The 15,366-nt window shown below is 46.0% G+C and overlaps 1 protein-coding gene across 8 annotated transcripts in view; it reads right to left on the bottom strand.

The window, feature by feature from the left end:
- The window catches only part of LOC136777083 (synaptogenesis protein syg-2-like), a 72,932-nt gene that overhangs the window by 41,040 nt on the left and 16,526 nt on the right, over nt 1-15,366 (bottom strand). For all 8 annotated transcript variants that reach the window (XM_066733187.1, XM_066733180.1, XM_066733149.1 and 5 more), the window contains exon 4: nt 10,907-11,109. In XM_066733187.1, the coding sequence (XP_066589284.1) occupies nt 10,907-11,109 (203 nt within the window). The remainder of the gene's footprint in view (nt 1-10,906; nt 11,110-15,366) is intronic.

Below are 15,366 nucleotides of genomic sequence, written 5' to 3'. Positions count from 1 at the left end.
AGTCCGAATCGTTGCAACAGCTCGCGTAGGATTTCTACATTATTTTATCTCAATGATTCGGAATCCTATTTATTTAGGCCGATCCGCCAGGGCGATATTTCTCGTAGAGTAGTAATTCTTGAAGAAGATCGCGCCTAGGGAACTCTGTGAGATACGATATGGCGCGGCTCCACCATTTGTCATCCGATCTTCCAGGAGGATGATCATCGTCGAGCTATAAAGGTCATCGTCCGGAAACGATCGCAAGGAAAGCCTTCAGCTTCCAACGGGAAAAGGACATTGAATGGATGGCCACGCGTATTCTCCTGCAGTCCCCAGTTTACCGACCTCACTCTCGCTTATCCCACTATCGCAGTTCTCCCCCGCACAGCACAGCCAGCCCGGCCAAAAGACGAATATTCCTCGTCTTAACCAACGCGTGCATTCGATCCCTGGATTAAATTATACATTTCCCGATAAACGAGCTGCTACGCCAGGAAATCTCCCGATTCGCTATAAATCTCGTCCTAGAAATCCCTCCGTTCGATCGATGCTTATCGCCGACAAAAAATCGGATATGCGACAATAATAATAATAAGCGCGGCTGTACAAGGATTGACTTTTTCTACTTGGACCAATTTTTCTCAATAGACCCGCGTGTCGTACAGTTTCAGGAACATAATCGTATATGCGTCGATGTAACAGGCTTTTTTATATAAGCAGTGGTGTATATTACCGATCGTACGCGATCGCTTAAGGCGATCGAGGTACTCGCGCGCGAGGCTATTCAGCATTCGCGTAGGTGCGCGTTTAGAGACGCAGGATGGGTGGAAAATATTCGAGCGCTTCGAATTTATTGAATTCCTGCGGCCCCGGGTAGCATTCTCTCTTTATCTATATATATATATATACTATATATAGAGAGATGCACGTATGTGTATATGGTACGTACGTGTGTAAGAGCGATGCTTACCTCTACGTACGAGTTGAATTACAGCAATTGCTACGCGTTACAGTCAGTTTTCCTGGTGGCGCGTCGGCCGGCGTGCGTGACTTGGATACCTTGGCGAGCCACGTACCGATTACCGTTAAGAATTTAGGCAAATTTTTCTACCCTCGTCGGACCATCGTCGTTGCATTCCGTCCTGACGCTCGAAACATTCGTTCCGTCTCGGAAAACCCCCTTTTAATTATAGACGCCTCTGTTTACCTCTGCAGGACGATTCCTGGTGTTGCGTGGCTGGTGCGCTGGCGAATTTCACGTCTCGATGAAACGGTGGGAAAGGGAGGGGGTGTGGATGTGGTGAATTTGCGAGGCTTGACTTGATTCAAATCTGGCAGTCTGGTGTCTAGTGGCACTTTCCTCGGTGTTTCGAGCAGTCATAAAAATTGTATTAAAAGAGTGGAGAGAGCTTGAGGGGTTTGAAAGTGAGAAGGAAAGATGAGAATGGGAGATTGAGAACGAGTCGGCTGGAGATACAATAGGTGTCGTTTCTTCGCGTTGAAATAGAAACAGCGCGTAGCTTTATGGGGTTACACCGCTCCCTTCCTAGGAAATTGGAAGTTTTACGAATGCCGTGACTACGAGTAAACGTGACTCGATAGTATAGCGGAGAGTGCAGCTTCTTCCCGCTTTCTTTTACACTCGTGAACTCTGTCAGCAACCTTTCTCTCCCTTCACTCTTCTCGTCATGACAGCGATCGTTTGCGTTTGACAAGCAATTTCCCTTTTTCGCTTCTTGCCCCTACCCCCACTCCACCTCCCCCTATTGTCTCTTTTCCATTTACGAGATTTATTCACGGTATATAAAAATGCACGAACGAGCGAGAATCCGCGAATATTTTAACGCGTCGATGCGTGCTGTGCGCTTCCCGTGGGAAAACGGCGCAAAAACCTACGTCATTCGGGAATCGGTGCAACAGTGGGGACTGCAAGGTTTTTCCTGATGCTTCCAGGGATTTGTCGGACGGACGTTAACGGCCACACGGAAGAAACTCTGGGAATCGAGTTTACTCTCGGTCCGCAGACGCGATGCGATTCCTCGATGGAGTAAACGCCGGAGAAACGGTAAAAACTATCCGAGTCCTGCGCTTATCGGAGCTTTCTTGCATAAGCACGCGTTAAAAGCTCAACGATTATATCTCGCCTTTATAATAATAATAATAAGGAGAAAACGAATCTCGAGGCAATATTTATTAACACTCGCGAAATATAATTGCAGGCGTCGATCAGAGTAATCGAAGGACTCTTGCAAAGCGCACACATTTGCTGATGATTACTCATCGCGAAGCTTCTCTACATTCGCTTTTGTCGATTTTGTTTATGTAGAGTTTCGCATCGCGTAGCCGCGAGCTTTATTGCTATTTCGTATTTTATTTGCGCAGCGCTTTTTATGAAACTTGATACTCTGTATATTGTAAATTGATAATTTGGTTAGAGGAAAAAGCGAGTAGCCGCGCGTCAGCAATTTCCGAAAAAAAAGCTCAGTGGTGGTCGAGGTTAAAAATCATACTCACTATTTTCCTTGCTATCTGGCTCTCGCGCGCAGTCTAGTTAGTAAAATTGAGTTTCGCAGGCGTAGCTGCAAATAATCACCAGTGAAATTTGTTGAAGCAACAAACGATTGATTTATTCGCGAGCTTTAATGAGTTTTACGATCGTCCTAATCATCGTCTCATTCAGTTGATGCCCCCTCGAATATTAACTAGGAAATGAAATAAAGCTGCCTAGTAGAGTGGTCGCCTCCGAATGTCCAACTTGAAACGAATTTGTCGCTGCGGAGAGTTTAGCCGGAGAGCCAGGTTGAGATTCAAGGCGGAAAGTGTATTTCGCGCAGGAATCATTTATAGGAGGAAATTCGTCTGCGGGGCTAAGCTTCGCTAAAGAAAATATCAAAGAGCTGCAATGTCGGTGTGCGGGCTTTAAAGCGTGTAGCACCAGGTTGTATGCTGATCGAGAGAGTGAGAGAGAGAGAGAGATGGGTTTATACGGTATAAGGTAAAATTTGCGAGTGGCCCGGCGCGCTGCGGAAACGCTCGAAGAACGATTGGCTTGGAAATTTGTCTACGACGAGAAGGAGATGGACGCGCGCGCGATCCTCGCTCTTCGGGGCTGTCGAGACGAATCGATGGGAAGTATCCGTCGGTATACGACCTTATCAAGCCTCCCACCCCCTCCCCCACCTTCGAGCTTCGGAAAGTCCAGCGTACCCACCGAGACCGTACTCCATCGTATGCAGCCAGGATCGAACCGAAGAATTCCGTATCGACGAATCTTCTACGGAATATCCGTCGATTTGTCGACAAGGCCCCGCGCGCCACACACCGTCCAGTGCAGTAATAAAGAGAAACGCTCTCGGATTTGCGAGATTTTTCGGTTACGTCACGCGCTACTACTCTCCCGAGAAATGCCAGTATTCTTATGCATTGTGCCACGGTCATCCTGTCCTAACGTATCGATCCACTTCGAAATTGCAACCTCCTTCGAAAGAAAACCGATCAAATCGCACGTCGGATTATCCCTCCATTCGCACAGCGCCCTTATATTCCTGCTATCGGTCATTTTATTGACTCTCCCAAGCGTGTGTGTATGTGTGTGTGTGTGTGTGTGTGTGTGTGTACAGCGTGAAAACTCACCCGCAACGCAATTCGATATCTTCGATTAATTCCAGTGATCTTTTCAGCTATAAAATCACTGCGAGAACTGAATTATTAAAGTGAGAAGATTCAAATGGGAATATTTTATGGCGAATGCCACGTGACGATAGGAAACTATATTCAGGTTACGGTACCGATTTTATCTCGTTGTATAGTGCGTTGTTGGTGATGTTCGAGAGAAGCGTCGGAGTATCTTTGGTAGTTTCGTGAATTATTATTGGAAATAATGGGTCTAAAATAAAAATAAAAGGAGCAAAAATCGCGTGGTAGGTTGTTTTGGAACGAGCGTTATTCGTCCATGTAAGAGTCGAGTTGGGAGACGGATGGTGGTGCTACGGCTGGAATGTACGAGACTCTGAGCCTGGAAAGTGGGGGAGAGGGTAATGTCAAGGGAAAGTACCCAGGAGCTGCCACAGTGGCAAAAGAGCGCACCGGTAAAACGGCTTGAGTTACGAGGACGTCGGGATCGTTTACGAGCCCGTAAAATTTGCCATTCTTCATCGGACGCGTGTCCTTCGGAGCGACTTCCGTGCGATTTTCCCCGGAGAATCGGCTACCATTTTTTCAGCATCCTTCGGTGAGGCTTTACTGCTGGAAGGACTATTGCGTAACGCACGCGGGACCCGTGTGAGAAATGTTCCTTATATACCCCTGTCACCTCGAACAAGAGGTAAACACTTATTTCCTCTCACTAGCTTGCTTTTCGAGAATTCGATTATCCTGGAAAAAAGGGACCAGTGACAAATTTCCTCCTGTCAGGACAACCGCTCCGAAAACATTAGTAGCGTCCTCTTGGAAAAACTTCTTTTTCTCTCGCCACTTGATCTTTTCAAGCCTCGCTCGTTCGCTCGCACGTACGTCGTGCTTCAAACGTTTTCCGCTCTTGTCATATATATATATATATATATATATATACACGATCTACAAGGGAAAGCACTGTAGGGATGAACTTAATACGCGAGACGCACATATTACTGCATGCGGGTTATCCATGTTGGATCGCACGCGGATTACGGCTAGATCGTATTCGGATCGTATAGGCAAATCCCTCGAGTCTGCTGGCATTCGCCGGGAATGCGTTCCAGAAATGGAGTTGGCGCGTGTATTCTTTCCAAGGTGCTGATACTATTTCCTTCATGCACCTATAGGACCGAAACTTATCCGGGAAAGAAACTTGGCTAAGCCGGTACTTGGCGAAACTCTTGGACTGATTCGCGAGCTGATCTCGTGGACACAAAAAAGTACAGCTCTTTCTCGGGGGGAATCTTATCGGAGCAGCCTACCTGTGTCGATCAACCGACGTTTCCGATAGAACCTCGTCAAATTCGTACAGAGTCATCCTCTTGGAAATATAAGTTTCCTCGGAATTTTTGGCGACTCTATTTCCAGCGATTTCAAATGAAAAATCAATCGGTACTATATATAATACGATAGCGAGTATATAAACTCTGGAAGCAGGGAGTTTCGACAAAGCTTCCTCTCTTACAGCAAAATAATATAATAGCAATAATAATAATAATGATTTTGGTAGAAGCACGGAGGAGAATCGAAATACACACCTTTTCGAGATTTGAATAAAACCCAAGCTTTATTCAAATAGCAGGAAAGCACATATCGCGTCCTCAAGGGATGAAACCCGAGTTCTCGCGAAGCTGTATGGATATCACGTTATATATACATATACATACATATATATATATATATATATATATATATATATCTTTGAGCGAGATGTTTATCTTGGAAAATATTTGGATATTTCCGCGGTTGAAAAGCGCTTATCTCGAAAGGAGTGAAATCATTCCATAATTGTCCATAAAACTATTAGAAAATTTTCTGGGAGATAAGTGGAGAGCGCGGAGTATCGAGCATCGATCGCGGCACGGAAGCTGGAGAGCGATGAAATTTAATCCGGAAAAAAGTTGCCGGCTGCCAGTAAATCGGATAAAATGGATGAAGCGGCGCGAAACTCGAAGCTCTTTCGCTTTTTCTTCGATCGTTAAATCGACGATATTCACCGTGAGGAATGTATAAACCGTAACAAGAAAAGATTTTCCACTTATCGATGGAGGTGACAAGCTTACGAGATTTGCATATTAAAAGTTTGTTAGCTCATTATTTTCTTTCGAAGAAGGAGCTCTTTGACGCTCTTGGAAATTCCTTAATTCTTCTGAGATTTTCTCGTCCACCTGCGCGCATATCAGATTAAACGTGGTAAAGCTGTGCAATGGTATATATATATATATATATATATATATATAGCATAGCGGGGAGTAAGAATTGAAGATACAAAGCAAGGGCGAGGGGGGGGGGGGGGGGTGCGTCGTAGTGGGCCAAGGCGCAGGAAGGAGCGACGATTGAGCTGCAAGGGAAACAAGACAGCGTTAAGCGAGACCCCTTCCAGTCCCAGCCAACTCGAACTTATCCAGCTTTGCTCCCGCTCGAAATCCACAGGATTTTTACGAGGGATCAGGAATTCGTCTCGGAGGAAACAAAAACTCCGTTGAGTCACTTCTTTGCTTCGTAAGTGCTGTCGGTGCGCGTTCATTTAAAAGTCGTTGGAGCGTGACTACCGCGACAAGAGGAAGCCGCGCTATAAAAGAAAGTAGCCTGGTATACAGCGAGTTCGCCCCTCCCCCTGGGTCGTCGCTTCGCCAAACTTTGTCAACGGGTAATATGCCGTCCAAATTGCTAAATAAAGCACTCGCATGCCGCATGAATAATTCAGAATAAGAAGCTTGTTCCTAAATCAGACCGAGTCCGTTGTATATGGTATATCGCATGTATTATATGCGATGAAAATTAGAATGAGCTTATTTTCAACTATCGCTATGTATATATATATATATATATATATATGTATGTATGGTAGCCAGACGACTATAGTGAATTGTTTTTTAAACATCGAGGTACAAGCTTAATTAGGAGCTTTGGAGAGCCTATTATCGGTAGAATGCGACGGTTTCTTGATCGGAACACGTTCGAGTGTCAGCGAAGGCCTGGAATACGCCAGGTCAGGATATCGAGATCGAGATGACAGTGAATTCCACGCGTGACTGGAATAACCCCAATCCTTCTCCTCCTCGCTGGATACTCGCAATCCTCGCAGACCGAAGTAGCCAACTCTGGAAATCTGAGCGAATTATAAATCACTATATTATTTCCCCAGACGTATCCGTCCTACTATAATACCTATATATATATATATATATATATATTTCGAGAAAATTATACCGTTGTACCATTGTCCAGATTATTTATTAAACTTGATGCTTAGAGTCCTGTCGAGTTTCTCAGAATTTGGAAAAGGAAAAAAATGCTCGCGTGTAAATTAGATTTATTCAGCGTTGGTTTTCGGGGTTTTTCTCTGATAAAAAGATACAACGTATACACAAGTATATATATATATATATATATATATATATATATATAGAATGCTTTGTAATCTTGGCCAGTTGATATATTGCAGGAGCTATAGGAATATTATTTCGATATATTTACTCGGCCGTCGGACACGAACGATTTTCCATCGCCAGAAGGGAGAATGTGTATCTGTCTTATCTTTGGGACTTAAGATAGAAGAAGCGTTGAATAGCAGGAGGAGACCGTGCAGCGCGTTAGAGGCGAGCTTTCGAAAGGTATCAGCGCAAGCTCGGAAGCTTTCAGCCGGAGAGAAATATGGCAGCTGGACCATCTCGAATCATCCATTCGGCCTTTCTAGCATTCGACAGCTAGCGATACGGTAAAGTAAAACCTATCCGTGATTCATGAGCCCTGCTTCCGATAAATTTCTTAACCTTCCAACATTTTTCAACGTTACCGCAAAAGTTTACAAGAGGCCACGGACTATTTCGCAAACTATTAACTCGCAGCGTAATTCAGTTACGGCTTGATAAATTCAAGGAGTGGCTCGGGCCGATGGTTAACTTGATTAGGAAAAGGGATTCCTTTAAAATGCTCGAGGCAGTCTGCTCGCGGCTAATGAGGAGGTTCATGTCGTCCGCGTTATACGTTGCCAATAGTCCAAGTTCTTCGAGTAGGAAAAGGGATGTGGAATGGGCAATGCAGGAATGGGGGGAGGGAAGGAGTAACAAGTGGAAGAAAGATCCGCGGTTTGAGTTTGCAATAAAGAAACTCCACAAGAATTCCATTATGTTTCATCTTCAATATACTATATATATATACACAATATATATGTTATAAACCGAGAAAGATAGGGTGTCGTATAATATCGAAGCCAGGCTAGTTCTTGCAGACGTTTCCTCCACCACTGATGTCTCTGCCTCCATTCTCAAACTTCCCTCTTCCTCAGCTTCCTTCCTTCTTTTCTTACCGCACACACCCTGTCCCTTCCGTCCCTATTCTTTACGACCAAAATCGTCTTCTTTCGAAAACTTTACGCCAAGTCCGATTGGTCGATCCATTATTAAGGCTCGTTTCATCTGATTCATGATTTTTTAAGAAGTCTGGCCTAACCTCTACCCTTTCTACTGCCACTCGCCTCGGCCCCGGGGTCTCTTTCCACGAAAATTCTTACCGCAAAGATGAAAAACTTTTTTCCGCCTCCCTTGCTTCTGTCACTGCGGGAATTATTCCCTTTGCTACTTCAGTCGCGGTTTAATCTTGTTATTTATTATTGAAAAATAACTGCTCGAGGGTAAGCGTATCTTTATAATATACGAAAAGAGTATTACGAAACTCGCGGAAATATGGAGTAGCGGAGATGAACGACCTACCGGGTTTCGCGATTCATCGAGCAAAATGAATCTGAGGAGTAATCGAGCCCATGGTAAGAAGCTTAAATAAGCTCTTGCATGGTTGCATTGAAATTGCATCGGTGCATGTGGTTCGGCGCGAGGCGGTTTGCGGTTCCTGTAATTTCACAGTGGCAACACTACGGGCTGTGGCGTATATGTAGGTTCTACCCTCCATGCTATATTGCATATATACACGTGGCTAAGTGAGAGAGTGGACGCGCGCACGCCTGGTCCATTGGATGACGATTACACGCGCTTCTGACTTTCGAGTGTCCCCAGGATTCCGACGTGCAGAGCAGTATCGGACATAATGGTAATGGCAGAGGAGCACTCGGCTATGGCTCAAAGCGGGATAATTCGACCAATTTATCCTATTACCTGCACTCAAATCTGAATAGTTACGCTTTATTAGCGATCAAAAATTATTCAGATCCTTCTCTCTCTCTCTCTCGCTATTCTTCTCCCCGTCTATATGCATTCTACGTCACACCGCAGTGCGGGTCCTGTCGTGTGTATGCGTGCATGCGGCATGAGATAATGGGGGCCTGGCCGGAGGTCGGGGTCAGAGGGAACGAAGGATGAAACTAATTTCTCCTTAATCGGCGATTAGACGTTCCGCGGAGGTGTGCTATCAAAATCTAAACTAAATCCTAATCGGATTAGCGTTGGCCCCGCTGCAGGAAAGCAGCTTTTGTTGGAAAGTTCCGAGGACAGTGCTGCTGGTGCTGCTGCTGCTGCTGCTACTATACTGGGCCGGTCCACCTTATTCGTACCTAGTCGTGATATCGTTGGAGAAGCTTAAACCCACCGGGGCCGTTTCAATTCGTTCCAAGTATGGATACGCCTCCAGCGAGCTTCAACAACGAGCTTCGCAAGCCAGAGTCATAGCTAGTGGTATTAACTCCCGACGAGCCGGGCACACGCCGATCCTCAGACTAGATCCTGACTGGCGTTAGCGTGCGCCGGCCTGTAAAACGAACCACCGCAGCTATGTGCCTGCTTCAACGCTCTCTCTCTCTCTCTCTCTCTCTCTCCCTGCTATTCTGCTTTTAGCTTTGCTCTTACGACTTTTATACGTCTGACCATACAAACTTTTATCCACGCACGCTATACTCGCCTCTGATCCCTATCCGCGAAAAACTTCTCTTTTTCCTACTCCCATTATTCCAATTCAAAACGCTCAATTCCATCGAGGTATCTACCACGGAAACACACTTTGCCTCCATGATTCACAAAGATATAGCTTTTATCGTCATCGTAGAATAATCGTTTTATGCTAAACGGATTTTAAGGGAATTTTATGCACTTTTTCATCATTATTCAAAGTTTCCTTAATATTATCTATCATCTTGCAAGGTTAATAGAGGAATTCCCCACGGTCCAGTGATTCATAGGATGATGGATAATTTCGCTGACAGTTAGTTTTTAAGGAATAAGCGGGGTTTGTAGGAGACTGAAAAACGGATACGGCCAGCCGCACTTTAAGCGAGTTTAACGTCCTGTCGATGGGTAAATTGGGTTAGGAGCTCGCTGAAAGGACTTTGGCATCCTTCGTAGGGAACACCGGGGTCTCGTAGTGGGGAGCCCCTGTAGAATAGCGCGGAGAGTCCCTGGCGATTCCATTAAGAGGACGAGTCGACAACGGAGACGTAGATTGGTAGACTTTTGAAATCCTAAGGAGCTTCCTCGAGTTTCCTCGTACTGGACCCCGTGGTTGTCGCGGTCTTCTTCAACGTCAAAGTCTCCCGGTACTGCATCGAGAACCTAACTAATTACCGAAGAGGCTTCCGCCTCGATTCTCCCTGCATCAATTGTATCGACCTGCAGTACCGTATGTATATATATATATATATATATATATATACGCATATATAGTGGCAAATACCAGGAAGAAAAAAAATTTCCTAATTGGACTAGCTAAAATTTTCCAACACTCTGCACCGATTGATCAAATTTATACTATATATACATTCTCCGCATGCTTTTCTCCGTCGAGCTTATCAGTTTTAACCCAGTTTGCAAGATTCGAAAAGGTGACCAGGCATTGAAATTTCAATGGCCGCTGATTGTCGGAGGGCTCGGAATTAACGAGAGGAGGTTTCGACTCGATTGCCGATCGGTGTTCTTTTTATTCAGTCAGCCCAGGCCAGGTTTATCGACTTCCGTCCGGTAGGACCGATAATTAGTGAAATTCCAACGAGTTTGGGAACACGTTCCAGCCGAACGGAAACCACTTCTGTAATCTGAAAATCTCGAAGTAGTCCCTTGCAGTTCCAAGAGTTTGCTTCGTTAGCTGCTAAACAGCCCGGCTATATCGATTCTTTGATTAATCTTGGCGTATCGGGACACTCGTGGAATATTACACTACGCTACTGTACTGTACCCCATCCCCAGCGCTTTCCTAACCCCCGTCCTGTTCCATCAACTCAATCTCATCGACCTCGTTGGAAATTTCATTTTCTCCCTTCGATCCACGTTACACACATTGGCTGTCCTCTAATATAGCTACTGACCGATGATAGTAAAGTTGACCTTGGCGTTTCTCGTCGGAGAATTCCGAAAGTCCACCCTGCACCTGTAGACACCTTCGTCGCTTTGGCGAACATCCTGGATGGTCAACTGCGGTGTCGTCGCTCGAAAGGACGCTCGATTGCCCCAATAGTGCGGAGCACTCCAGACTTTTTCCTTGCCAAACTGGCGGTTTCTAGCGTCGAAGCTGTAACAAACAATTATCCTGCGATTATACATGTATGTTGTATATATATATATATATATATATATACTCTTGGTTCCATTATACATATATATTTATCAAATGGAATATAGAGCGTGACAAATCGACCACCGATGGTCGATAGAAATGAATTCAGATTTCAGTAACAACGATATCTGAAAGTGGCGCTTTTTCGTTATGAAATTAATGCGCTTTCGACGGGAGCCAACGGCCATTGCACAAGTCCAAGCGTGATACAACCTTCTTATCCAGCTTGGACAATTTTTCACTAAACTTTCGCAATCCGTCATAGTCGGGCGTCCGAAAGGGTTTGCGTTCCCGTGGGGCATCGGCTCTAAACTCGATACAGACCGGGAAGTGCACTCGACCGACATGGCCAGACAACCTCTTACTACTTCCGGAAGCGTGAAAATCGTTGAAAAACTATCCAGACTATCGAAGAAAAATACCATTTTCTTCCAGCCCCCACCCCCACAGATATTTCACGAGTACGAGAACAACCTTTCACGTGGATCACCAAACTTTCCACATTGGCAGTTTTTAAGGAAAATTTTTCTAATTTACTCGCGGCCGTATATACAGATACAGTTTAGGGGAGGGTGAGCTGCCGCAAGAAATAGGAAACGATAAATGCATTAAGTCCGACGGGGGCTGCAGGGGGAGGAGGGGCTGCTGGTTTGCCTCTAAACAAATGAAAATAATTGGTGGCGCCAGCCGTAAGCTTCACTGGTCTTGGCAATATAAAAGCTTTCCTATGAATATGGTAGTGTCTGTAGAGGGAGTGCTCCTACAGGGTTGGTGGGTATAGCAGCAGGGCGGGGATCGGGGACTTAACCACTCTCGGGACTCTTAAAAGGAGCTTAACTTCGCGCATAAAATTAAGGCATTGTAATTGCAGACGGCGTCGCCACTACCGAGCATTCCACCCTCCTTTTTATCTCTCCTTTCATTCCATCTACCTTTTCCCACCTTCTCTCTCTCTCCCCACGGCGGATATAATTTGTCAGGGCTAACTTTCCTTCTACCAGGAACCATCGGGATCTGCCAGAGGCAACCAAGGCCAACCATGACTAAGCGATTATCAATTAGCTGGAATTCAGAACCTTGCTGGAAAAAAAAATGCTGGAGAGAGTGAGTGAGCGAGTGAGGAGGACACCATAAAGATGTCTTAATGAATGATAATACCAGGACGGAAGTTCGCAACGAGAACTTGGAAATCGCGCAGTTTAAACCCATTACGGTGTCTTTCGAAAGTCCAAGGATTAAGGAATCTCTCGTAGCGACTGTGTAAAAGTGTGCTAAATGCTTTTAGCGATGCGAAGGGGATCCGTGAGAAAATAATTGAGGATGAGCAGTGACTGCAGGAGGGATGATCGAAATAGGGCAAGGTTTATTAGGGACCGGGTGACTGATGATGGTGGAACGGTGGCTTGATCTCGCCATCAGGTGAACGCCGCGCTCTCTGTATCGACTGGCTTTCCGTTCGGAAAATCGGGAATGGATAAGCCACGAGGTTCGGCCCGGGCACACCGAGCTGACGATCCACCCACTATTCAAATATCACCGTGAAACCACGTCCCGTCATTATTCTTCAAAATGGGATTCATGCCGCGGCATAATGGGACAGCGATATCAATTCGATCATTGAATATAATATCCGATTACACGGGATGGCTTGGACGTTGGCATTCACTAGGTCCCGCAGCGACCTAACCTCACTCTCCTCTATTTCATCCCTTCTCCCTCTTTTCTCTCTCTCTCTCTCTCTCTCTCTCTCTCTCTCTCTCTCCCAATTCCCAAGCCACATTCACACATAGATTCGCCTAGACCCTTACTGATGGTGCGTGCTGATTTTTACATAATGGCTTTCAGCACAGCTTTCGGCGTTTAACGTAATTTCACCTAACCATTTAATTTCCAACGAATTAGCACTATCACTACCATCCTTGGTGCTCCTACGTTGATAATTATATCATCAACGTTACATTTTCGAGCAATAATGCTTATCGCTGTAGTTTTGTTTCGACCAATTCAATAAAATGCAAGCTGCTTTTTAGCGTTCGTCCCAATTAGCATTTTTTTCTTTGTTGCGTCAGAGTCCTCCTCGGTTGTTCGAAATCGGAAAAGAGGGAGGAATAAATGAAATGGATAAAAGAAATGTACGTTTAGAGCCATATATATATAGATGTCGAGGAAGAGATCAAAGAAAACGGTACAAAGTTGGCGCGGGGGTTGGGGAGGAGAAAACGATAAGGGGGTTGGGCGATGATGGTGGAAAAAGGGATGACAAAAGAGACTGAAGAAAAGGGAATAAGGGGGGGGGGGGGCGGGGAGGAGGTGATCGGTGAACTCCACGATGTACTAGTTCCTCGGCAATCCAGGAAGACGAATGATCGTGCTGTATCGAATTTCCAATCGCGGTCGCACGAATTCTCAACCCGAACCAGCTGGATTCATCCGGCCTTGCTAATGACCGTACTTAATTTCTTCCAGGATTTAATTCACTCGCACTACCCCTTTATTTATCTAATAAATGAACAAACCGGAGAACGCCAGGGTGAGGGACAGCCAAAGGGAGAGGGCGAGGCGGGTTACAACGGTGAGAAAAACCCAACGTAGCGGAACTTGACAAATCGCTTAAAATTCTCCCATACGAAATTACGAGCGGTTTGATTTACAATGTCGACTTTTTGGATTGGATGCCACCGGTGCTCCAGCGGAGGAGGAAAATTGCCTCGGTTATGTATGGGTTTTGATTGTGCGCGCAGCCATGCTATAATAGCTCCGGTTTGCGATGATGGTAGTCGTGGTGCGGTTTCCCAGAAGAGGCCAGCGGCAGCGCAGTTGGCGTCTTAAGCAACGCGTATTGTACGCCATTGCACGGGTTGGCTCCTGAATCAAAAGCGTCGTGAATGTCACGCTTAAACTACGCGTGTTGAATGGGAGAAGCCAGAATCGAATTCCTGCAGCGGGGAAGATTGCGAGGTGGGTCGAGCCAGACAATCGGCGGTTCTATTTATGACGTAGTCAATTGGTGCAGGAGATAGCGGTCGGGCGGGAGGGGAGAGTGATAAGGGGGCGAAATGGACACGATGCACTTTGGTATAGCTTTTACGTGAGTTGCGAGGGTAGCTGCGCATCGTGCGCCGTACAGTCGCATAATGGCAATGTTCGCTAGCTGCGGCCAACATTATTATAGGTGTTACTCGAAGCCCTGGTCGAAAACTCGATTACAGTGCGAGAACCGTGCAGGGGACCCCCTTTCGTTAGCGCTCCAAAGTTATTCCCTTTCGTTTCGCCCACACACCTTATACGCTCCCTAATTTGTAGCTGGTCCGTCAAAGGTCCGCATCATCCAGCTGCGTCATACACATATATAGACACACACATACACGTGCACACGGTAGGGTCAGCCTCGTGGAAGATATTTGTCGGAGCCCCGACACTCTCGTCATTGGGAAAACTGCGTTATTGCAGGAAAAGAGTTTGACGCAAGCATACTGCAGTAGCATTACGGATTCTTGACGGGGAATCCCTTAAGATAGCGCGCTGCAGGCAGCTCTGGCAAAGGTGCGAAATTAGGATTAAACGGATTTTCAAGATGGCACTCTACTCGGGGACTATCTCTGGTGGGAAACTTGCGAGCATTTGGCCAGGTTACCGCCAGGGGAAAGTTGCATTAGTGTCAAACTGAGAAAAGACTGCGTCGTGTGTCTGCGGAGATCCTAGCGAGCTGCGAAAGCTCGATAAGCACCGCTCGCGCTCTCCAGACGAGTCTGCAGCCTAATTCCTCGCCAACTGTCCCTCAAGCTTTCTACCGTCGCGTAAGAAGCTTCCGCAGGGATTATTATGGGAGAAAAGCCGGCAGATTTTTTCACGTTGCTCAATTTCACCTCGTTCGGTTAAGCAGGGGGAGAGGAGTGTAGGAGAGAGTGAGGGGGTTGAGAGAGCAAGTGGTTAACTCGAAGTTGCTTAGAGCTAAGTTGGGCAGAACGAAGGAGGACGGGAGCAAAGTTTCCGTGGCAACATACAGCGGTATAGGGATGAGACTGCGTGTATCAGAAGACTCGCTCATATTGCTGGAGATTGCCCGCCGCTGCGGAAGCTCGATAAGTACTTCTCATACCACTCCGTGGCACATCCAATTGAAAAGGAAGGAAGCGAAGGAGCTGGGATGTGAAGGAGGAAAGGCAGAAAGAATTCGAGGGAGAGGAAGAGATGATGAAGAGTAGTAGCAGT

Source organism: Prorops nasuta, unplaced genomic scaffold (assembly GCF_024137725.1).
Source record: "Prorops nasuta isolate Cenicafe-Biocafe unplaced genomic scaffold, Cenicafe_Pnas_1.2 PNAS00002, whole genome shotgun sequence".
NCBI lineage: Eukaryota > Metazoa > Arthropoda > Insecta > Hymenoptera > Bethylidae > Prorops > Prorops nasuta.
Note: the sequence above shows the minus strand (reverse complement) of the source record. Positions and strands in the feature narration are given on the sequence as shown.